The sequence below is a fragment of the Protomyctophum parallelum genome (assembly GCF_964188405.1).
Source record: "Protomyctophum parallelum genome assembly, chromosome: 10".
Taxonomy (NCBI): Eukaryota; Metazoa; Chordata; class Actinopteri; order Myctophiformes; family Myctophidae; genus Protomyctophum; species Protomyctophum parallelum.
Window position 1 is genome coordinate 22,661,040 of NC_139704.1, and position 25,856 is coordinate 22,686,895.

The window sequence follows — 25,856 nt, forward strand, 5'->3', positions numbered from 1 at the left end:
ACGAGATTTGTCTTAAATCATGATTCTAATACAATCGTTAAAAGGGGTTATTAGGAGTAAGACATTTTGCATTCAGATGAAATAGATGGAATAGATGGAAGGTCAGGCAGACAAATAAAATATCAGGACAAATACAAAATCGGTAATCCCACTTCCAACCGCAAACGCAACTATGACATCTGTTTGCTGGAAACCATGCAGTGTTCATTTTGTTGACGAAGACTAAATATTATATTCTGAAATAAATGAACACTGAAACCATGGTAAGGAATGTGCATGACGCATTGCTACAGTTAGACAGATGGATCAGCAGCCTGGAAGATACCCAGACGGCGAGGAGAGGTTTCTCAAATTGGGAAACACTGAGATAAGATGACAGATCGGTTGTACCTACCTGTGTATTATGTAAGCCGATTCTACTCTATGGCTCTGAGACATGGACACTTTCAAAGAAATTAGAGAAACGGTTGGATGGCACTTACACCCGCCTTCTAATGAGAGCGCAAAATCTGTCTTGGAAGAGCTACCCATCGACTAATCTAATATACGGCAACCTTCCCCGTGTTTCTTCTTCAAAGCAGACCAGAGGTTAGAAACATTCCCTGACCGCGGTCGGAAAATTATGATGAGTCGTACAGAGGAGGTACCTACCTGTGTATGACGTGTCTCACACAGAGAGGAGGTACTGTACCTACCTGTGTATGATGTGTCTCACAGAGAGGAGGTACTGTACCTACCTGTGTATGATGTGTCTCACACAGAGAGGAGGTACTGTACTGTACCTACCTGTGTATGATGTGTCTCACAGAGAGGAGGTACTGTACCTACCTGTGTATGATGTGTCTCACAGAGAGGAGGTACTGTACTGTACCTACCTGTGTATGATGTGTCTCACAGAGAGGAGGTACTGTACCTACCTGTGTATGATGTGTCTCACAGAGAGGAGGTACTGTACCTACCTGTGTATGATGTGTCTCACAGAGAGGAGGTACTGTACCTACCTGTGTATGATGTGTCTCACAGAGAGGAGGTACTGTACCTACCTGTGTATGATGTGTCTCACAGAGAGGAGGTACTGTACCTACCTGTGTATGATGTGTCTCACAGAGAGGAGGTACTGTACTGTACCTACCTGTGTATGATGTGTCTCACACAGAGAGGAGGTACTGTACCTACCTGTGTATGATGTGTCTCACAGAGAGGAGGTACTGTACCTACCTGTGTATGATGTGTCTCACAGAGAGGAGGTACTGTACTGTACCTACCTGTGTATGATGTGTCTCACAGAGAGGAGGTACTGTACCTACCTGTGTATGATGTGTCTCACACAGAGAGGAGGTACTGTACCTACCTGTGTATGATGTGTCTCACACAGAGAGGAGGTACTGTACCTACCTGTGTATGATGTGTCTCACACAGAGAGGAGGTACTGTACCTACCTGTGTATGATGTGTCTCACAGAGAGGAGGTACTGTACCTACCTGTGTATGATGTGTCTCACAGAGAGGAGGTACTGTACCTACCTGTGTATGATGTGTGTCACACAGAGAGGAGGAACTGTACCTACCTGTGTATGATGTGTCTCACAGAGAGGAGGTACTGTACCTACCTGTGTATGATGTGTCTCACAGAGAGGAGGTACTGTACTGTACCTACCTGTGTATGATGTGTCTCACAGAGAGGAGGTACTGTACCTACCTGTGTATGATGTGTCTCACAGAGAGGAGGTACTGTACCTACCTGTGTATGATGTGTCTCACAGAGAGGAGGTACTGTACCTACCTGTGTATGATGTGCTGGCTCTGCAGGTAGTCCAGGGCCAGGGTCATCTCACACAGGTAGAGCTTGACGGCGTCCTCAGTGAAGGTGACTCCCTGCTGCAGGTGGTATCGCAGGTCTCCTCCCAGCAGGAGGTCCACCACCATGAACATGTCCTCCTCGTCCTGGAAGGAGTACCTGGAACAAGGTCATAGGGCTCAGTCACGTGACCTTTGTTTTTGTTGGAAAGGACACTCCAGTGGTGGGAAAAAGTATTCCATTTTACTTGAGTAAAGGTATCGATACTGCAATGTAGAAGTGCTCTTGTTGCAGTAATACGTCCAGAATTCAAAATTTACTTGAGTAGAAAAGTACAAAGGTATTGCCATGGCATCGAAATGTAATTAAAGTACCAAAAGTAATAGTACTCGTTGTACAGAATGTGCCCTTTTCAAGTTTTCAAATGCATGAAAATCTTTTGAAAATAGCAGATCTACGAGTAGACGTAAAAGTAGATACTGCAATTTGAAAATATTCCAGTAAAGTAGAAGTACCTTTTAAAAAGTAAATGTAATTAGTTACTTTCCACCACTGCACAAAACACACACACACACACACACACACACACACACACACACACACACGCACACACGCACACATGTGCTACATGCAGCGGCATCTCATGACACTACAAACAGCTGATTCAATCTGGCTTCCCTATTTTGGGTGTGTCATTCATTATAATGTGTACATAAATAGCAACTAACGAGTTGTGACCTTGTAGATCCTATTTTTGAAAGGTTCCGAATAGGGCTTAAAGCTGCTATAAGCAATAATATGTCCACATTTTAACGACTTTGTTTTTTATTAATTCTTTGGTATTCAGACAGCCAGCAATGAGTAAAACACTCCCTCAAATAATTTAGTCTCTGACACATCTAGGGGCCACAATCTGCATTCAAAGATGTTCCTAGAAGCTTTTTTATTGGTCGAAAAAACCTGGTCGAAATGACTAACCAATCAGGCAAATCGACCAATGACAAAGCTTCTTTGAATGCAGATTGTGGCCCAAAGATGTGTCACAGAGACTAATCTTTACCCATTGCTGGCTGTCTGAATACCCCAAAAAATAAAAAGGCCATGAACTATTTGGCATGTTATTGCTTATAGCAGCTTTAAAGGTTTTGTGACGTACATTTTCATTATTTGTGAGTGGTGCAACCACTCCAAGGAACAGCTTTGTCCGTGTTAACCTATGTATGTGACATTCACCTATGTATGTGACGTTCACCTATGAGCATCATATAATGAGTACCAGTAGGGGCGCTGTTGCCTGCTAATGAGAGAGAGGAGGGGGGGGGGGGGGGGGGGGGGGGGGGGGGGAGAGGGGAGTTGCACCACTCGGTTCACACGGGTGTGATTTCTTGTTTTTCTTTTAGGTTTTATGACCTCAATTACACCCAAAAAACCTGAACTTTGAACATTCAGTGGATTTTCTGTGGCCTGGAGTTTTCTCTGCAGGGTTTGGAAGCCTTTTGAGCTGCAATGAAAACAGGCAAAAAGTGACATCTGCTGGCAAATCCCATGGACATATATGGGATTTGCAGGCTCTTACATCACAAACAGCAGGAAAATCAGAGCACTTGTTTGAGCCAGAAAACCCCAGACCACAGAAAAGTTACTGAATGTTAAAAGTTCAGGGTTCTTTGGGTGCAATTGAGCTCAGAAAACCTAAAATATATATATATATAAATATTTTTTTAATGTCACAATCCCTTTAATAAGCGGTTAAGACAGTCAAACATGCTGGCATGTTTTTGCACATACATATGCATGACGTAAAAAAAGCATATAGCCTGCATGCTAAAAAGCAAACAAACATGCATAGACATGTTTGTACAAACCCACGCAAGGATAAACATTGCACGAGGCCATGTTCATGCATATAGCGACAAGACAACGTGTTGTAAACATACATCATGCGGCGCCGCGCCCGGCCGCCCGGTACCTAAACATGAAACGGTTTTATAATCACCTCGCATTATGCATGATGTCTATTTATGACCACGTGTCAATGTATCCGAGAGCTGATGCGTGTGTGTGTGTGTGTGTGTGTGTGCCTATAGCCTGGGAGAGCTCCGAAGAGGCGCAGTGACAAATACCCGTCATTACCCAAAGACGCAACTTGTTTGAAAGAGCAAAGAGACTGATTACTGAAACCAAATTAAAGCTGGGAATGAGAGCCCCCCCCCCCCCCCCCCCCCTTGATTGATGTGAGTTAATTGAAGATTTCTAGTGGTCCGCTGGAAGATTCTTGTCAATCAGGCTCACTAATCATGCACATCAAATTAAAACGGAGCCTCCTAATGTCCTGTGGGGGAGATAGGGGGTTCAAACACAAAAAAACGATTCTTATGAAATAGGATCTAGTATCTCATCTTACAAAAGAATTATAGAGCAACAATAGTTTCTTTATGGGCCTCCCACACAGAAAGATGTTCTCAATTCAGAGGCAGAGAACAAATTGATCCTCTTGTGATTTGTTTCTCTTTCCTTCTTCACACTCGGTTTAATAATATGGCCGTTATTACCAAACCAGTTCACCCCATCAAAGGTCTGAAAGTGGAGCGCCATTACTCGTCTTCATTGCCACAGGTTTTCCCCACACACCTCCAGGCTTTAGCCTACAACACTCGAGGGACCAATGTGATTGGTTGTCACTAGATGCAATTTCCTGCTTTTCTGTGAGCAATAAATGAGGCCAGTGTTTGAGAGAGAGAGGGGAAAAACACCCAATCTCATCCGAAGATCAGCTCTGACTGAATCCCATTTCTTGTGCTGGTGCTTCTCGTCTCTTCAAAAGATAGCACGCACAATAATTGATGAAATGCTCCATTTTTTTTTAAGCAGATAAAGCAACTCCAGTGAACTCTAAATGCCGAATACTGAGGAGACGAGACCTTCAAAGGACATGGTATTTTCTCCCTGACTTATTAAGATCGGGGGAACGACAGATACTGAAATACAATTGCGAACTGCTGGAATATTTAGCAGCGATGAGTTCAGCTTCACAACTTGCCAAAGCCTTGTCGAGCAACCCCCCCCCGACTCTTCCAAGCCCCCATATTTCCTCATACTGTATGATACCGCCGGGCCGATGCTGCAGGTCATCAGACCAGTGTCTTCCCGTCCAACCGAAACCAACCGTGGGAGACAACTCCATTAACCTCCAACAAAACTCACCTGACCCGAGAGCTCTATAGCTTAGCCACAATACAAAGCGTCTCTATCGCCAGGTGTTGGCCCCACACAACACTCAGCGCCGTCTGACCAACCCAAGTCTTTGGCAGTCTCTGCTCCATTCTCTGTGTATACCTAGAGAAGAGACTGACTGACTGTCTGTCTGCAGCAGCATGTGGAAAACGGCCAGGCCAGCTCCAATCTTGGATCGTCACATTATGGCAAGAACAGAGAGGAAGGTTAGCCGGGCTGGGAAAAAAAAAGTCCGGAGTTGGATGAAGTAATCAGGCCACACTGACAAATGAGTCCGGGGAGGTAGAGAGGAGGAGGAGGAGTAAACAGTACTGCTGAGGAATAACGGAGAGAGAGATGGAAGAGAGATGGAAAGAAAGAGAACTGCCGCCTTGTTTTTGTATAGTCTGCAAAAGTTGCTCATGGCCTAGATCAGTGGGTTCTCAAACTTTTTCATGTCAAGGACCTCCAAATTGACACTCATTAGCCCCCCCCCCCCCCCCCCCCCCCCCACCCATTTTAATTTCAAGGACCCCCACACCGTCCCCAGTTTTACCTGAATTAGCCTACGGTCCCCCATTTCTATATCTCTGGGACCCCAATGTATATTGTAAAATCAAAGTTAATTTAACTCGAGAGTGTCCAGTGATTCATTTGTACACTCTCAGAGTTACAGACCCATAAGGGTCCATTTGGTTCCAAACTATCACTTAGCTGGAGACCCCCCTGGAACCCCCTGGACCCCACTTTGGGAACCACTGGGCTAGATAAGACGGAATGAGCGTGAGGCTAATAGTGGCTATAGCACTGGCTGAATGACGATGATTTGATGACTCAACCACGGGACACCAAACAACCTCCGCTGAGGATTCTTGAGAGGTGGATGAGAGAGTCCAACCTCGGCCCCTCCAGACGGACAAGACGCTGTCCCCTCTGGCTGGCCTCTTGAACACCACGTCCTACACAAGTTATGCGCTTAACCCATTTAGGGCGGGATCGAACCCCTTTTGGTGTGTTTTTAAAGCATTATGTTATACTGTACTTTAGCTATTTTTAAAAAATCGTGAAAATGTGGCGCAAATCTTTGAATATATATATTCTTTCGGAGCGAACGTTTTTAACAATTTAACAACATATTTCAGATGGGAGTCGGCGGCCAATTACATATAATTTTTGGGGTCCTTGACATGAAATAGTTTGAGAACCACTGATATAGAAACATTGTTTTTTTCCCTGAAAACTGTTTGATTTAGAAGCCTTTATTTCCTAAATGGGTTAAGTGGCGAGTCAGATGCCGTGTGGAGAGAGCTGCTCAACTGTGCGGTATAAAGCGAGCCGGGGGGGGAGAAACGCCGTCCTGTATAGGTCGCACAGAGACGTGTTCTGCAAGAAAGGGACTCAAAAAGTCTTTCGGGAATGATCTTGAGTGTGTTTTTTTACTCATGAGTCATGAAAATCTGTTGAGGATAAACTGAAAGAGCAGGGCTTGTTATTATTGCTGACATGGAGGCGTGGAAGCTAATTTGTTTCCCTGTCACCCGAGGCCTTCTTCCATTCCATGCCGGAAATCAATATTCCTAATGGAGGCTGGACAGGACGGCACTCATCTCTCTCTCTCTCTCTCTCTCTCTCTCTCTCTCTCTCTGCCTGATGAAAGGGTGGCTAGTGAAACTGAAACGCACTCTACGAGCTGTCGCTGATGATGCATAATATTTGTGTTTTCAAAGCCCTTAAAATACACTTTAAGATGATCTCTGGAGCTTTCTGCAAAGCTTTAAACTCTTAACTGACACAAATTAGTGTTGCGACGATGACTTCACCTATACTGTATACTGCTATAGCTGGAGTATCTCAGTTCCCACCACAGGTGCTATTAATTAACAAAAGATATGTTCCTATAGGTCACCTCATACTGTATGTATGAGAAGATTGTCTCAAGGGGTAAGGGGTTGACGGCAGGAAAATAAAATGTTGGGGCAGGTGGAGTTTGCTTTCGTGTTGCCCGCCCATTTGAGATTTATTTTAATAATACATATTGTTCTATTCGGTATCGGCTACAACACAGAAATTGTGGTATCGGGATCGGATTGGGAACGAAAAAAGTGTATCGGGACATGATCCTCCCTAGTTCTAAGTGTTAATGTCTTTGACAGAACCCTTTCCGGTAAGAGTATTCCAACTTGTCAGTGATTCAGAATGATTTGTTACGACACACTGTAGGCCAGTGAATACATTTTTACCACTATAGGCTAATGCTTTACTTGTTACCCTGGTTGCTTCCAACCACGTGCGTGCGTGCGTGCGAGCGAGCGTGTGGGGTGGAACCATTACTTTTCCCTGACAGTTGTTTTGGTGCATTCGCCTCCCCCTCTCTGCCTCCACTCAGACACCGTATCAATAAAATGACTCCTACTACAGTATGGCGTTTAGTGAAAGCCAGCAGTTTGTCACAAGTTTCACTCTTTTTGTTGTCGTCTGCGCTTGGGAATAGCTTCTAGGTAGCTTTCAAGAATCCCCCAGCTGGTACATTCAACATTGTAGCTCCATCAATAACGGACTGCGAGCGCCGGAATGCCAAAAATGACAGGAATCATAAAGCCCTGTTTGAGATGAGCCTATATGGATGCTGGCAACTCTCCAGTCTCCATGAGGAATTTGTGTTAGCGACACAACACACCCAAGCCGGCCAATTAAGCTCCCCGTCGTTACAGAGAGAGCGAGGTGGACGATTGTGTGCCGAGCGCGGAGCTCTCATCATTCTTATCTCATTACCTGACAGGCCAAGACGTCACCTCGGCGAGCAGGTAAACAGAGCGGACAGTTTAGAGGCAGCGTATGCAGGTGCGCCGCATATACAGTAACAATGCTGTCGCGCACATTATGCTCACACGTGTCCACGTTGTGAACCGGGGCAGAAATAACAACCACGCTCTGCGGATCCGTGCCGTGAATTGATTTCCTTCATGTCTCTATACTCTCTATGGTGGGTTTCCTCTCTTCCACTCTCCGAGGGTTCAAGATATCTGGATTCTGTCTTTTTTGCACACTGAGTGACTGAGTGTCTACACAGCTGGGCAATTGGAGGAAGCTTCTATAAATCTTGTATCATGGGGTCTTGCTCAAGTGGTTCCCAAAGTGATAACTAAATGATAGTTTGGAACCAAATGGACCCTTATGAGTCTGTAACTCTGAGAGTGTATACAAACGGAACCAAATGGACCCGTTAGGCTCTCAGTTAAATTTGCATAATTTTACAATATAAATTGGGGTCTCATCAAATGGGGGTCCATAGCCATGGTTGAGAATCACTGCTAGAGCCGGAAAAAACTTTCTCTTATGCGGGTCCTTGGCATATATATTTAAATGGATGGTCCGCAGGCTAATGAGTGTCATTTTGGGGGTCCTTGACATGAAAAAGTTTGGGAACCTCTGGTCTAACTAATACAAAATTGCTGGTCTGCCAAGAATATAGCCTTGTTCACTCAATCATAATTCATATGCTGAGGCATATGAAACGGTTCTTGAAGTATTCTCGGGTTACATCATATGGGGCCTAGATGGTCCCATCTTAAGGGATCAAGGGCTTCATGGGCTTTTGTGCTGACAAAGTGTGGCCGTCTCCCTGCGAATCGATGGCGTAAAGCTTCGAGTCCTCCGGGTCACCGGCTGGCTAATCCCTCAAGACAGGTTCTTCTAGCTGCAGAATCTATCAACAGTGCCATTGCCTTAAACATGTAGCGTTGTTGTTAGTAGGAATAAACACAGAAGCACCCAGAAGGAAGTGGACTTAAAAGAAGGGGAGGACCCAACCCGAGTTCCTATACACAAAAAAGGAGGTGATGTCCCCAGAGGACAAAAGGGAATACAAATATTTGTTCCTTTTTTCCCCTTTTTTTTTACCGAATGGGTTCCCCAGAATGATGGGAGGAAAAAGATGTGGCTTGACACTCTCACACGCTCTGACACGCTCTTCACTGAGCAGGTTTCTTATGCAGTCTGAAGAGGGGCATATATACGGTATGGGGTAAGAAAGATATGGAGTTCTAGAAGCCAGAATAAGGAACAATCCCCGTCCGGGGTTGGACATCTGGATCATTGTTGTTCGGAGAAGCTGCAGGAAAAAAAACCCAGTCCCCCTCCTCCTATTTGCACATAATATAAGCTGAGCAGTCCACTTACTGACTGTCCCTTTTAAAGTCGACTTACAGAGGCAGAGCAAAAGGATTGTGAAATGCAGACGAAGTGAAGCGCTGCCTGCCTGCCTCCCACCTGGCTGTAATGATGCTGCTTAGCGTCTTTGTCATCAATGGAGCTTTTGAAGCAGCAAAAGGAAGAGAAGGGGATAGAGAGCAGAATGCGAGAGAAGAGAACGAGCCGGAAGCCCATGGTACTGTAGACCAGAGCAGATTTTGGCAGCCATATATATACAGTATATGCAGGCTCCCTACAGGGAATTCTACTATCGAATAAATGCACAGACCGTTACTACTGGGCTCATTAAAATGCCTTCTGCTTGTTCTGGTTGACTGGCTCCTCTCCTCAGCAGGCTCACTCTTTAGAACTTTTGATCAGCCGCAAAGCAACTTGTGGAAGAAATAACCGTGCCGTCTTAATAGTGCTACAGGGATGAATTGCAACACCGCAGTCTCGGAAATCAGAGTTGCATATTTCATGTCTATCTTTCTGTCTGTCTGTCTGTCCATCTATCTATCAAATATTCGTTATAATTATGGACCAGTAGAACATTCAAAAGTTCATTAGGGCCGTAATGCACGCCCCTAATTACTGCAGTGAGCAATTTGGTGCACGATTTGGCTCGTCTGCTCGCAATATTTCTACCTACGCGATAACAAAATACTCTTGCGGCGATTATTCAAGACGAGGCTGACACATGCAGTATCGCCTCCCAATTATAGTGGAGTTAAAGCGCCTCGTGTAATATAATGTGTGAATGCCACGTCAGGCACGCAGGCCCCCCCCCCCCAATTACATTTAGAATGTGTGCCCTGAGCACAGGAGGAGATTGTTAAATAAAGACAGCGCCTTCCTTCCGTTCACCCACATACGAGCACGCCAGGGAGGAGTGAGGTTATTTCAAATCATAGTAATTATCAAATATGTGCTGCATGGGCTGATCCGGGTCCTTAATGAATATCCCACCAGTTATACTGTATCTCCCATGGAAATTAATTGCAGTTGTCAAAACGAAACGCACCCATGACAAATGGAAGAATCATTTGGTGAGGGGATGCAATGTCAGTCACACTTCAATATACCAGTGGCTCCCAAACGTTTTAGCCCCGTGACCCAAAGGAGAAATTAGTTTTTACTAAAAACTAGTTTTACTCAAACTAGTGAAAATATAGCCAATCTACAAGCTCACAACGCGTCGCTTTGCATCACGTTGTGCAGCTTGTAGATTGACTATTTTCACTACTACTTAAACAATAATTGTTTTCTAGTTTTATGGAATTCTCTGTGTCGCTTTTTGCGTTTAACCACTTTAACCATTATTTTAAACGTATTATTTTTGAAAAATCTAGATAATGTGGCGCAAATCTTTGGGAATTAACAACATATTTTCAGTTGGAAGTCCGCGGCCAATTACATATCATTTTGGAGGTCCTTGACATGAAATTGTTTGAGAACAACTGATATAGAAACATATATGTTGTTTTTCTTCAGAAAACTGTCATGATTTAGAAGACATTTGTAGAAGCTTATCCTCAGTCCTAAATGGGTTAAGAATGAGTCGGCTAACTTCAGAAGCTCTCACAACAACACAAACAGCCAGCATACACAACAAGCAGACACAAACACACACACACACACACACACACACACACACACACACACACACACACACACACACACACACACACACACACACACACACACAGTCAGGCAGTGCAGACCACATGCATGCATAGAAATGTGTAAAAAAGTGATAAAAACATAGGATAGTCACCAGAGATTTACTAAAAAAACATGTTCAATTTCCTGTAGGATCTCAAGCTCTCTAAAGACGTTTCGGACCTCATCTCGCTCTATGCACTGCTGCTTGTTCATGTACTTCATAGCGTACATCTTCTCTGTGTCTCGTTTCTGGACGATGCACACCTACAGAGAGAGAGAGAGAGACACACACACACACACACACACACATACACGCACACGCACGCAGGCACACACAAGAGAAGAGAGAGACAAGAGAGAGATGGTAGTTAGCGTATAACAAGTAACACAACAGAAACTGTATGCACAGTACACACACACACACACACACAGGTGTGCACGCACGCACGCACGCACGCACGCACGCACGCACGCACGCACGCACGCACGCACGCACGCACACACACACACACACACACACACACACACACACACACACACACACACACACACACACATTTTAATCATTTATTTATGTCCACATAAGAGATACTACAAGGACACACATATTTACAAGGTGCTGTGTAGAATGCAATCAGCAAATCCCGGACAAATACCCACACAACCTTCAGGGGTACAAGTAACAGCGTCTTTGCCCTATTTGGCATCTGCTACCGATAGTAGAAGAGATTGCACAGAATTATTCAAGCCGTTTAGCTGCTTTTTTTGGCATCCCAAGTTGTTGGAAGTCTCTTACAACCAAACTATGTACATGTCCTATAGGCTGCCAAAGATAAACACAAGTAGATTGCACCTATAGCCTAGCTCTGTGATAGACTGGAGGAGCGGCTGGTATTTAATGACTTTGGTCAAAAAGGCTTCCTCTAAGCTAGAATCAAAGGTGCAGGCCACTTCAAGAATGGAAACTGATCTGTTCTCTTCATTGACCACAACAACATCTGGTGTGTTAGCAGAGAGATGTGCAAAGATTTCAGGATTTTCAGTACAGTAGAGTTGAAACATGGAAGGTTTGACACAGGAATGTTTGTACATTCTCACAGACAGTGTGAAATGTTTAGATATGTCCTTTGTTATGAGATCAACTATTCTGTCGTGGCGTGCTATGTAAAGCCCTTTATAGGCATAACAGCCATTCAGAATGTGTGACATGTAGTTTCTGCCCTGTGGTGTGATGCAAGCAATGAGGCGCATCGCACACACACACACACACACACACACACACACACACACACACACACACACACACACACACACACACACACACACACACACACACACACACACACACACACACACACAGTTATTTACATTTACTTTAACTACAGTTGTATGTACATTTACTTGAGTATTTCCAGTTTTCAATACTTTATCTCTACACCAAGGCAACTATTTTATTAATTATGTTACGTTAATTTACAATACATTATTACTTGACCTATAATACAGAAAACCTATAAAAAATATGTATTACGATAGTCAAAGCAACACGGCAGCACATCAAACTCAAGTGAAATTGTTAATACAGGACTTGTAGTCATCACTAATCTGAGTATGTCTTCCACCTCTGTGCGTGCAGTCTCTCTCACACTCACGCACGCACACACACACACGCACATACACACAAACAGGGACAGAATGAGAGCACCACTGATCTAGGCCAGTGCAGTGAATTATGGGTACTGGTTGTTGGCACCACCATGTCAGAGGGACATGTATAGCATTACATCATTCCAAGAAGAGTCTAAAAATATTCCCCAAAAAACCTGGCCTGTAAACTGCTCTGTAAAAAATCAGAGTTGCTTTCAAAAAACCCTGACCAACCACCGTCGATTTTTGATTAGATTTTTGTCGATTAATAACGCAGTCAATCATCAGCGTAAAAACATATATGAGTCGGCAGGCAGCGATACTGTATATATACAGTATACCATCAGCCCTACGGACATTTGTGGCAGAAGCCTATAGCTCTCGCAAACAAACAAGTTCATCATTTATTCATTAATGATGGCGGTTTTGTCCGGGAAGTGGCCGTGAATGGTCAGTCAATGGTGGGCGGGCCCGGGACAGCCTAGATTGATGTCAGAGTCATTACCGTAACGCTACTATATCATCCAATCCAGACGTGAGATCGATCGTGTGTCATTTGATTCCATCCAACATCAATGAAATGTGCTTTTGTTACTGCTGTTGCTTATCTGTCAGGAAGATCCATGACACAGGATATACAGTAAAAGATACTTTATTTGCATGTTCTCCCTGTGTCCCCTAGGGTAGGTACCCTCACAAAAAACATGCAGTAATCCTGGTCTCTATAATGCCTCCCCCTGGCCAGCCGGGGCGCCTGATGGAGGGGAAAGGAACTGGTTGGAATAACGTGTTCCTTCCACACGCTACGTCCAACCAGGGAAACTCCCCCCCGTCACGTTTAAAGGAGCAACTTGGACACTCAGGCATGAAGGAAGCATGAGTTCAAGTCCGTTGCTCTCCCCATGTCCCCCATATATGGCGGAGGGTGAGTAGAGCCCAGGATCACATTAGATAATTGACACAGGGGTGAAAAATGGGTTACAAAATCGTGGGATAAAAATTTTATATATATAAAAAATATATACTGTTCATTTACCTCTGAAGAGTGTATAAATGCCACCAAAAGAAAATCTGGTTGAATACAATTAAGCTTTCCTTCAAACGTAAAGGAAATGATCAGGTCAGGAGAAAGAAAAGTTGCCGTATAAGCGCCCATTCGGAAGAAATAAACCAAACACTCGCACCATGAATACAAAAAAGGAGTGAATAAATAACCTCCCTTCTTCTCTACATTCAAAGTACCACACAGCAGGGACCAAATCAAAGCAGCTGCTGTGGCGCTAAACAGATTCCCCTGCAGGTGCCTGAGGCAGAGTGTCTGACCAGCAGTAAATGTTACAGCGACTCTCTCCTACCGCTACAAGACCCAGGCTCCACTTCAATTATAGTCCACCAGTAGCTCATCTGGTTCACTCTTTACAGCCAGAGAGAAGACTATACTGTACTTTACAGGTTATATCAGGCACATATACTGCAAAAAATAATGAGCTCTATTGGCATGATTGCAAAGGAAAAAATGGCTTGAGACAAGCTCTCAAAACCAAGTCTCATCCTTCTCTTGATGAATAGTTTAAGACAGTGTTTGTTATATTATGTATTCGAACAAAGGTAGGAGCGCACACCAGTAGTGGGGAGGTGCTGACCGCAGGAGATAAAACTGACTGAAAAAGGAGAGAGGCCGCACAGCTCGTAGTCACGATGCCATCAATGTTTTGAGTTGCCTTCTTCAGGGAATGTTATATTATGTATGACGATGTGGTCATCAATATTTAATTTAATTTAACTTCTTGATTGACACGTTTGACCACCAAATTGCACCATATGGCAGACATAGGGTTATAGATCTAATATTAAGTTTCTAGATCTTTACGTTGTTTACTTTACGATTTGACGATACAGTGTATCGCGTCACTATGGACAGAGTGACAATTGTACGTACTTATACATACGATATCGGGGCCGATCACATCATTTTCAAATGATTGGAATCTGAAAAAATACCTGATCGGGACATCCCTAGTATCAATATTATATCCATATCATGATATTAGACTGGATATTGCCTGTGATTTGTACTATTGTGATACGGACGGTATGGCATAAGAGTTCTATAAAAATCTAAATATCGGTATCGGCAGATACCAAATAAAAATCAAATGATCAGAATCTGATTGGGAGCAAAAACATCAGGTCATCAGGACATCCCTACTTATACACATGGCAATAGTTTAGTTTTGCAAACGATTTTCATTGGTGTTTCAGTCATCGGAGATAAAAAATAAAAAGTGCAACAAATCGATGCAACCAGGCCATAACTAAATACAATCCAGGTCTACAAAAATGACCTATACTTTCTCTATCTCAATGTGACCTCTCTCGCTACTTAAAGATGGAGTGCCACAATTTTTTTCCACCTTAAAACATGATCATCAGGTATTATTATTATTATATAAGGAGGAAGAACTTTTTCCAAAAAGTGTACAGTATTTGTTAAAATCATGCTTTTATGTGGACACGACCACCAGTTCATTAAGTATGCCTTGTTTGCCTGGTGGGTGGTGATGGGTGGTGATCCACCTGAACTGAAGCCACACCCACAGCTGTAGTTGTATGATAAAAGGGGGAGGGGTTGGGTTAGGGGAGGGGCTGATAGTGTGATATTACTGTTTATTTCATTGGCCCGTTTGACTGTCAAGGGTTCAGCCTCCAGGAAGAAACCCTAAATACAAAGTTAATACACCATTGCACATACAACGACTCCAGGGTGTCTAATGAAGTACTGTCACCTCAAAGACACATGAACTCATCATCGACATCGTGTCAAACGTGGACGGAGTTTGTCCAGAAAACGTGGTTGCGTGGCATAGTTACTGTGGTAGAAAGAAGAGGGGGCAGTGGAGTGGAGTGTGCCCTGGCACAGAGGAACAAAGCACAGAGGTGACAACAACAATAATGCTATTCGATGGTTCAAAGAATGGCTGTGTGCCAACAACGGTATAAGGCACCTGCTCTGAGCCAACTCCTATCCCCACGCCGTTGGAAAGTCCCAGCGGGACTATACAGTACCATTGTGTTTACCAGGGCCGTCCCTCATCAATGGGACCCGACGACACACTGCATCCGTTACCTGCACTTTACGTAAAAAGTCCTAACTATTAAGGCCTATTAATAGTCTGGATTTTCGGTGGTGAGGTGACCACCGCTCTCTCGAGCTGAAATAACATTGAGCGGTGGTGAGTAAAAACAGAGAGAAGGGCTGGAGCGGTGGCGGTGGTTTACTCTTCACCGCGGCTCGTGACGTCATGTTGTAGTTCGGTGGTCACCCCACCACCGAAAATCCAGACTATGTATGAGCCTTTACTCTAAGTATATTTTTTAACACCATAGCTTTCATTGTGTATTTTATAAATTGAACACATTCCCTGCTTTGTTTCCTTGCTGCGCTTGATACAGCCAGCGTGAAGGCAAACCGCAGCAAATTAAATATGCAAGAATCGCAACTTCTCCGCCCATTCGCATCAAGTCTACCAAAGTAATAGGTGAGAATGTGACCTTAATTTACTTTTAATGCGTGGCCCCAGTGCCCCCCACAAAACGACCAGAACTAATATTTCACCAAAACCAGAGCAGAACTCCCACCACGGGTCTCGTTCAATCAATGAATACAGTTGCAACCACTATATTAATGTCAAGTATTTCATACAGCTTAAGTTAAAAAATTCTGAACTATCCCTTTCAGAGTAAGACCTGAGGACGCATCTGTGTCACCTTAGCTTTTAACCACTTTTAACCATTTTAAACTGTATAGCTGTTGAGCAGAAAAATAGCAGATCTAATAGCAGAAGCTGCTATGTAGATCTGCTATTTTTGAAGAGAAATCTTGAAAACGTATGCAAATCTTTGAATATATATTCTTTCCCAGTGAATTGTTTTTAACTCAAATATTTGCTTCTGGGGGGGGGGGGGGGGGTCCCTGGAACATGATGGGGGTCGATGGCTAAATACATATCATTCTGGGAGTCCTTAAAAGGTTTGAGCACCACTGACATAGAAACGTAGGTTTTTCTCAAAACTGTCACGATTTAGTAGACATATTTGGTATAGAGGTCTTGTTAATGTATCTTTTCCTCTCTCTTGACTTGAACTCCGTCAACATTGTTCTAGCGCAGTGCAGATGGTGCAAGCTGTCCCGTATGGCTGAGAGCAGGCAAGAGAAAGTGGGTCTGTGTCGAGATATACGGTACAGCAATACTGTACTGTACCAGGACCGCAGGGGATAAGGGAGGGCCAGGAGCACTATACTGTCACCATGACAAGAGTGTGTGTGTGTGTGTGTGTGTGTGTGTGTGTGTGTGTGTGTGTGTGTGTGTGTGTGTGTGTGTGTGTGTGTGTGTGTGTGTGTGTGTGTGTGTGTGTGTGTGTGTGTGTGTGTGTGTGTGTGTGTGTGTGTGTGTGACTGTGTGAGTGTGTGAGATATAACCTCATTGTCAGCTCTGTAGCAGTGGCCGGCAAACTGTGTTCTTCTGGATTGGACTAGTGAAGAAACACGGGGATAACAGCTACATACTGTACATACAGTACAATGGATGAAGGGGCAGGTGGTTCAGTGACGAGGAGGGTAGCAGCTTGAAGCGTTATCAAGCCGGTTCATGGACTGATCCATGGGCCGATATTTGTCTAAATATTTCTGCTCTATTTATAGCTTGTGTACTCCTCCCCACCCAGACAGAACCATGTATTGCTCCCTTTCCACTAGCTCCCTTTCCACACACGTGCGTGCGTGCATGCACGTTTGTGTGGGTGAGAGAAGATAGTGGAAAGGGAGCAATGAAATATGAAATATTTAGACAATTATCGGCCATTTGTACTGTATGTATGTAGCTGTTATCCCCGTGTTTCTTCACTAGTCCGATCCAGAAGAACACAGTTTGCCGGCCACTGCTACAGAGCTGACAATGAGGTTATATCTTCCCTTCTTCTCTGGAGTCCTGCCTCAAACCAGACCAGAGGTAGGAAACTGTCGTTCCCTGATATCATCGCTAGGGACACATGCATCAGTAAGCAGGAACTGGGGATGGCAATGAAGAACCGGGAAGTCTGGCATGGCATTGATCTCGACCGCGGTCGAAAAATGATGATGAGCTGTTATCCCGCCTTCCCCTATAGGGTAGGTATACCCTCACAAAAAACATGCAGTAGTCCTAGTCTCTATACTGCCTCCCCCTCCCAGCCAGGGCACCATGATGGAGGGGAAAGGATCTGGTCGGAATTACGTGTTCCTTCCACGCGCTGGTACGTCCAACTGGGGGAACCTCCCCCCCCCCCCTGTCAGGTGAAAAGAAGCGGCTTGGACTCCCCATACATATAGATAGAAAGAAGCATGAGGGCAGTCTGTTGCTCTACCCAGGTTGGCAGAGGGTGTGTAGCGCCCAGGATTACATTAGACAATTTACACTGGGTGGAAAGAAATGGGTTGCGGCCTGTTCATGAAAATATATTTAAAAACATCTTTACATTTTATTTTTTATTTCCTTTTCTGCTAAGCAACAAGCTATATATATATTCTTAGATGTTTTCTATTTAAATTTGCGTGACTGTAAAGACAAAACGGAAATGGGGAGGAGGCTCCACTTCCGCTTTATATTTTACTCATGATAGCTTTTTCATTGCTCCAGACTGTATGACGGAAGCATTTGGATTGGCAAGGCAACGCGAGACTGTCCTCCGTGTAACGCGTCTCTTCATCAATGAGGAAGAGCTGCTCTGTGATGAGCATGAAGCTTGTCACAAAACTGACAAGAAGAAGGTGGAGAGGATAGGAGAGGGGTCCGGGAAGAATGCCAGACAGTGGAAAATAAAGAGAGAGAGAGGCATGCGCTGGTTGCTTGGAGCTCTTTGGAGAGAAAAGCACAAACACAATTAGAGATAGCGTTTTAGAAAGCTGCAGGTAATCGATCTCCTCTTGTCACATTACAAGAAATGTCCACTTTAACAACTCATCTGATGGTTGTATTCTGTATTCCTTGTGAGAAATATTCGCACTTCCACTTAGCTCAGAGGCAGGTGCATGCGTTGGAGGACAGTAACAAATGAACCAATCATGAAGAAAGATATCACACACACACACACACCGCTCTTGCTCAGCAGCATCAGTTTGATTCAAGCATTGACAGAGTGTCTTGTATTGGTTAAAGATTTTTGTATTTTTCCAGTTTTTCATGTGTCTATGAGGTGACAGTACTTCATTAGACACCCTGGAGTCGTTTTTATGTACAATGATGTATTCCCTTTGTATTTAGGGTTTCTTCCTAACAGTCAAACGTGCCAATGAAAAAAACAGTAATATAGTGACATCACATTATCAGCCCCTCCCCTAACCCCTCCCCCTTTATCATACAACTACAGCTGTGGGTGCAGCAAGTTCAGGGGGATCACCACCCATCACCACCCACCAGGCAAACCAGGCATACTTAATGAACTGGTGGGGGTGCCCACATAAAAACGACATTTAAAAAAATACTGTACACTTTTTTGAAAAACGTCTTCCTCCTTATATAACAATAAGACCTGATGATCATGTTTTAGGGTGGAAAAAAATCATGGCACTCTATCTTTAAGATTATCGGGACAACTCTAGTTTAGGCCCATCTGTGACCACCCTCTTCACCGTAGCTCCGGGACATGGTTGGTCACATATAGCATTGCCATCCAGAATTGGGGGTGACTGTTTGACTGTGTGACTCGGTCTGTGTGTTCGTTTGAGCACAGAATGTGCTCATATTATAATGTGCAATTTTAGTTTTTTAATGTGCCAAATCACAAGTTGTCTCAAAACACTTTACATAACCTATACTGATAGGTATAGTCCAAAATCTATAATACTAAGAATTTAAAGTAAGCATTTAAAGTATGAGGTATAAATGAAATACGGCAGCCATGTGTTCATAAAACAGAAAGATTGGGTATTGGGTAAGACTGACGTTATGTATCTTTCAGGACCTTTCACTGCTTCGTCTCAACCATTACTCAATGGCTCTGGTCCCAGCCACCGCGGTGGATATTTTGACATTCTGTTTTTTTTTTTTTTATGTTGCCACTACTGTTGGAGCAGCCATGAACTACACAGGTTCATCTCGATGTTCTGGGCATCTTTGTAATGTTAGTGTTAGTAAAAAGCAGGTAAAAGAGTAACGTTTGAGGCAGACACTCTGCCGTTCACTGTAGTGGAAGAGGTGCGCCTGGTGTGGGTTTAAACCCTGCAGCTGTGTCGAGTTCGCCTACAGGAAATACGTAAGCTGCGACCATGAGACCCGTTTCTGAATTAGTCTATATGGAGCTGGCCTGTTCTGACATCACACTGATGTCTGCATAGACTCCATATTTGGACATGCCTGACAAATAACTCCATATGGGCATAAAAGGGACACAGGAATGCATTTCCAACTTGCATCATTCCAAGTAGGCCAGTGCCCAACGGGCACCGCTGCACAGGCTCCAACGCATAATATCTGGGTGGGGCATGCATTTCCAACTTGCATCGTTCCAAGTAGGCCAGTGCCCGTTGGGCACCGCTGTAGAGGCCCCACGGGCACCGCTCTAGCCTATAGAAAAGATAAGATAAGGTGTTATTCTACAGAGGTTTTCTGACAGCCTGTGCCAAATTTAACTTGAGTGCATTGCTGAGCGGCTGCTGATCGGGAGCATGAATTAAATGTTGTGTTAAGAAGAAAGACAGAGCCCACAATCTCTCAATCTCTCTGCGTGTGGTGCACGTGTCGTATAGGTGACCGCTGCGGTCTCTGTGTCTTTGTCTTTTTGTGTGTGTGTGTGTGTGTGTGTGTGTGTGTGTGTGTGTGTGTGTGTGTGCGCGGTATGGTGTGTTTGTGTCTCTGTCGACACAGAATGTGCAGAATTGTAATTCAGCGGTGTCACATTACCACAAGCTCTCCCTCTACTAATGGATCCCAGGGGTTGGAAGACTCGGAACAGACAGATTGCACCCTATTGTTCCTACTGGCCAGTTCCACAACTATAGCCTCACTGACACGACATATCACATAGCCTGGAGGATGGTGAATCTGAGGTTATGTATATATTCACATCGTTGTCATTGGAAATTTTGAACAGCTGATCTATTAGCACAAAACATTTGATACTGATCAGTGTAGTAGTTTTGCAAGATTATCTCCGGACGGACTGGGGGCAAAACCATTAATCTCTCATGCTCTGTCAAACCTGACCCCTATCTTATTTCAAATCCTCTTCAGTAGTCCAGAAAGAGAAAGAACTTTATTCATATACATAGAGCACATTAGCAAATCCCTGCATTCATAAGATCTGTGGGGTATAATAAGGCTGATGATAGAATTAAAAAAGTGCCAATCGGCACAGGTCTCCACCAGGGCAGGTCAGGTTGTGGCCTCATGGTGGCGCTATAACAGGCTGTTGAGGAAGATTTGGGCCGGAGGTTCGTGTTGGAGGGATGCAGGTACAATGTTTTTCCATGTGTGCATACATAAGTTGTATACAGATCGATGCAGTTATAGCTAAAAACAGGAATTGGCCTGTTATAGCACCACCGTGAGGCAGATTTTGAGGAAAAAATTGTGGCATGTCGTCCTCGGCCTAGTGAAAATGTGCGTGTATAATTTAACGGATTCAATAAATAAATGTGACAGTTAAGTCAAACTTTGAGATATGGGGCCTGCCCGACCATTTTTCTGTGGCTATTTTGCATACGAATGGAAGCATTTTCACCTTTTTACCACAGATGGAGATACATGGAGAATCATGGTTATTGGCTCTGTGTCCTGGCTTAGTAGGACGGAGGCACTGGACGGAGAGCTGTGGCTTCAGGGACTCCATCTCTCTGAGCAGTAATATGCTCCAAACCCATCTATAATTAATTTCCGACGGAATTATTTCCAAAATGGTAATGGGCGGGGGGGGGGGGGGGGGGGGGGGGCACAGAGTCCTAAGTGATATGGTACCGCTGGCTGGGTTATCATTGCTAAATCCTCACCGAGGAACACCTGCTCTCCCAAACCGAAATTTGGGTACATTAGCGGAAGGTCAATTTGTTTTGTAATGGGAAGGGACAGATCGCTACAGGCCGGCCGGTCGGCCGGCCTGCCCTCGCTTTGTGCCAAGAGATTTTGTCATTGACCGTTCACGTTCACGTCCCACAATTAAACGACAGGTGCTGTAGTCCGTCAGCCGAGGTGGACGGTAGGGATGTTGAAAAAAGTCGAAAATCTACTTGATTTTCGACTCACCGCTCACCGCGACTCAAAAACGTATGAGTCGAAAAAAAGAATCGATCGACACGTCGATTTGCGGCCTCGACTTATCGATTTGTCAAATATGAGTAGTTTGGCATCCCTAGTGGACGGGTGGGAAATGTATTTTTTATTGGCCTAAAATATTGTCTACATTCATGAATCCACTTGCTGACCGGCTGTCAGTATTGGGCAATTTTTTTAAATTAACATCCTATGGCAGGCAAAAATGTCAAAAATGCTTTAAGTAGCATGTGACTAGGGGGTTTTCATGATTCAGCACATTTTGGGCACATTTGGGCAAGTGGCTATGGCTGCTTTTAGCCCAAGGAGTGTATTTTGTGCAAAACTAATGCTTTGAATGGATTTAGAATCATGACAACCCCCTAGTTTGACATGTCACATGCTACTTAAAGCCAAAGGAAAGTTTGACATTTTTGCCTGCCATAGGATGTTAATGGGAGTGTCACAAGAAACCCCTATAAAGAAAATCCCAATACTGACCGGTCAGCAAGTGGATGCATGAATGTATAGACAATATTTTAGGCCAATAAAAAATACTATTCCAAATGTCCCACTTCAAACAAAAGGAGCCTGTTGGCTGACGGACTAAGTAGTAGCCTCGCCTAGCCATGAGGCCCATAGGGCAGGAGCCTATCTCCTGTTTCTGTAGCGTGAGGCAGCTTGATGTACAAGTACACCCCCTGGACATGACGCTTGTATGTCGCATGGACTTACCCCCAATCCAACCCTTGATGCTGAGTGTCAAGCAGGGAGGCACTGGGTCCCATTTCTTTTAGAGTCTTTGGTATGACCCGGCTGGGGATCGAACCCCAACCTCCCAGTCTCAGGGCGGACACTCTAACCACAAGGCCACTGAGCTGGTGCAGGCCACCAGACTACTGCTGGACAAAGAAAAAAAGAAGTGAAACAATATATAGGGCTGTCACAATTACACATTTCAGTTGACGATTGATTGTCACAGAATCTGGATGCAACTGGGACGTATCCTCAGTGATGTATCCCAAGGTCATCTGGGTTTCGGGTCTCTCAAACATCATACCCCTCACTCGGTGACCCAGCCGGGAGTGATCAAGTCCTGACTTACGTCCCAGTAGCTACCCTCGATCAGACCACTAGGGAAAGACGGGGCTGCACATTCCGTTGGGACCACTCTGGAACTACTATGCCGGGACTGAGAGGTACTATTCTGGTACGTTGAGGGACTAGGCTCTGTGGGTTGCCTCCTGTCCGGGCCCCTCCTACGTCTAACCAGGTCCACTCCTGCTCTCACCAGGAGTACCGCCAGGACCTGTGCGTTCACAAATCACACAATGATTGTGATCGATAATTAAATTGTGTTTTTTCGCATTGAACATTGGAACATTACAATTTGTATTTCCGTTTGCCTTTTAGGCCTAATTGCGATTATCTAAAATAATTGCTATTATTCGATTATGTAATGATTGTGACAGGCCTAACAATAATGGGGAAAAGAGTCTGCAAATTGTTAAGATGTATCACTGCAGTGTTTTGAGTCACCATGCTCTTCATATGTGATTAATGTCACAACTCTGTGGCAATAAATCCGGCATAACTTAAGGGAAGTGAGCAGTAGAGATCCTTTCTCATGTTGTCATTGAAACCATGATGTGACCATTTCAATTTCATGACTCACTGGGCAGACTGACTGGCAGTGATTTCCACTGGGAGGGAGGCCAGCTTTGGCGCTATTGAGTGAGTGAGCACTGAGCACCGTCATTTGGTTAGTTACTTTACTTTTTATTTTGTTTATTTGTTACAACGGTGCAAGATAAAAAACCAAATGGGGCAGATGAACAGTCTATCCCCCCGACCGGCCGCCGCGTAACAAACAGTTCGATACTGTGGTTAATTGGGCCAGATATTTAGGAGTTCACACAGGAATGTTTCTGGCTGAGAACTTAACCGGCCAGGTGCATAGAATGGTCTATGCACACAGAATAACTCTTCCTACTGTACTTCCGGGCCGCTTCCCTACTTCAAACTTTTTAATTTCAAGGACCCACATAACTCTGAGAGTCAGAGAGTGTACAAATGGAACCAAATGGCCCCTCAATCTTAGCCCTGTGTGACGATCGTTGTGTCAGCAAAGCTCATGGAATTATGAAGGACCCAAGACATCCCAACCATAGACTGTTTTGAGATGCTGCCGCATGGAAAACGCTTTCGCAGTCTCAAAGCCACTGGAAACGGACTGCAAAAAAATCTTCTTTCCCAGAACAATCGGATACATGAACGAACTGATAAGAACCAGAGCGAAACAGGGCAAAGGAAAACGCTAGCCCCCCCTCTTCTCGTAATATTATGCTCAAACTCAGTGATGTAAATAGGTTTTCAGTCCCGGGATGGTCTTTTAGATGAGTCCCAGGGACATTTAAATGAGTCCCACTTCAACAACATTAGGAGTCATATTTTGCCATTTTTTACAAATTGCAGCATTTAACTCACATTTTATTTTATATGGTTATAATGTGGTTATATTCATGTAGAAAACAGAAGAAGAAATTATTATAACTAAAGCTAGAAAAGTAAACTAAAATTAAAAACAGTACAGTAGTGCATCCCATGGATGCAGAGGTCGTTGTTTTATTGCGTCCCTTTAACGATAAACTGTGTTTTGGGATGCAAAATGCACCCTATTTTAATCTCTGCAAACTGCACCTTTCTAAACTAAATTTGTTGTATGGAACAAAAGGTTTACCTAACTTTGCTACTACAGGGAAAACATGCACATGTACATAATTACTTGCGCAAGCACCGTGCCAGCCAACCCGCCACTTGATGCGTATGCAAATAAAACAGCAAATTTGTGCCTGGTTTGCTGGGACCAGATTACATAAATGACCATATGTCTTACGTCATCATTTATAGCTAGTCATACGTATACTATATACATAATCAGTAAAATAAAATAGCAAATTGTGCCTGATTTGCTGGGACCAGAGTACATGGTGTGTATATGTATGACTAGCTCTCAATGATGACGTAAGAAATATGGTCATTTATATAATCTGGTCCCAGCAAACCAGGCACAAATCTGCTGTTTTATTTGCATACGCATCAAGTGGCGGGTTGGCTGGCGCAAAGTAACCACAGTATACCGCTAATCAACTTACAACTTCATACTCTATATAATATATGTATAACTGCTCTCAATGATGACGTAAGTAATACTAATCCAAAGTAACGATAGTGTCAAAAAGTTAACCATAAAGCTTAATGTTAGTGTAGTGTGCAAAAACTAAGTATATATCTAAGTATATATAAGTATATATGCAAAAACCAAGTTAAAGTTTTATTCTAGAAAGAGAAGATATATACTTTCAGAGGGGACCACTGACCTAAAGAACTGGCCTAAAGAGCAGGTCAGACCTGTCAAATCTTACCCAGGATTAGACTATCATCCAGTGCATACAGCGTCCGCGGGTAGATAAAATAGCAAAGTGGAGTTAAAAAAAAACAACTAAAAAGGGATCTAGAATATTTCTAAATTGATAAAAGTGTATTTCTATATAGATAGAAACTTGAACCATACTTAATAATACTAGGTGTTTACATGCATAAAGTAGATAGGTGGCAAATAGTTACACCTAATAATTAGACATTTCAAACGTTCCTTCACAGATATACTGAGATTCCACATTTACAGCAGTCGAAAGTACTTGCGCGCTCTGCTTGCGCACTAGTTGGCCATTTATGGCCTACTAGTGTGCAACAAGCAAGTATGCACTCGACAGAGTGCAGTTCTAGTTATGTTACTATTTTTGATTTATTTATTTATTCTATCCCTTTGTTTGCTGTGCTTGTTGTGTTTTTGTTTTTTGAATATTATGTTATCTAATATCTATGCTGCTGCATTGTCTGAACAAAAATAACAACATTTAACAAAATTGCCTTATGTACCTGCACAAGAAGTAACAAAGTACAACCTTGAACCTTGAAATAGACCCTTATGGCTCCATTTGGTTCCATTTGTACACTCTCTTGGTTTGTTACACACCCGTTTTTGGAAATCCACTCAAA

At 43.7% G+C, this 25,856-nt stretch overlaps 1 protein-coding gene across 1 annotated transcript in view; it reads right to left on the minus strand.

Annotated features, from left to right (window-relative positions):
- The window catches only part of stk32c (serine/threonine kinase 32C), a 126,777-nt gene that overhangs the window by 40,566 nt on the left and 60,355 nt on the right, over nucleotides 1-25,856 (minus strand). Inside the window, exons 3-4 of the mRNA XM_083774491.1 lie at nucleotides 10,979-11,130; nucleotides 1,783-1,956 (exon numbers count right to left, since the gene is read on the minus strand). Coding sequence (XP_083630617.1) covers nucleotides 1,783-1,956; nucleotides 10,979-11,130 — 326 coding nt within the window. The remainder of the gene's footprint in view (nucleotides 1-1,782; nucleotides 1,957-10,978; nucleotides 11,131-25,856) is intronic.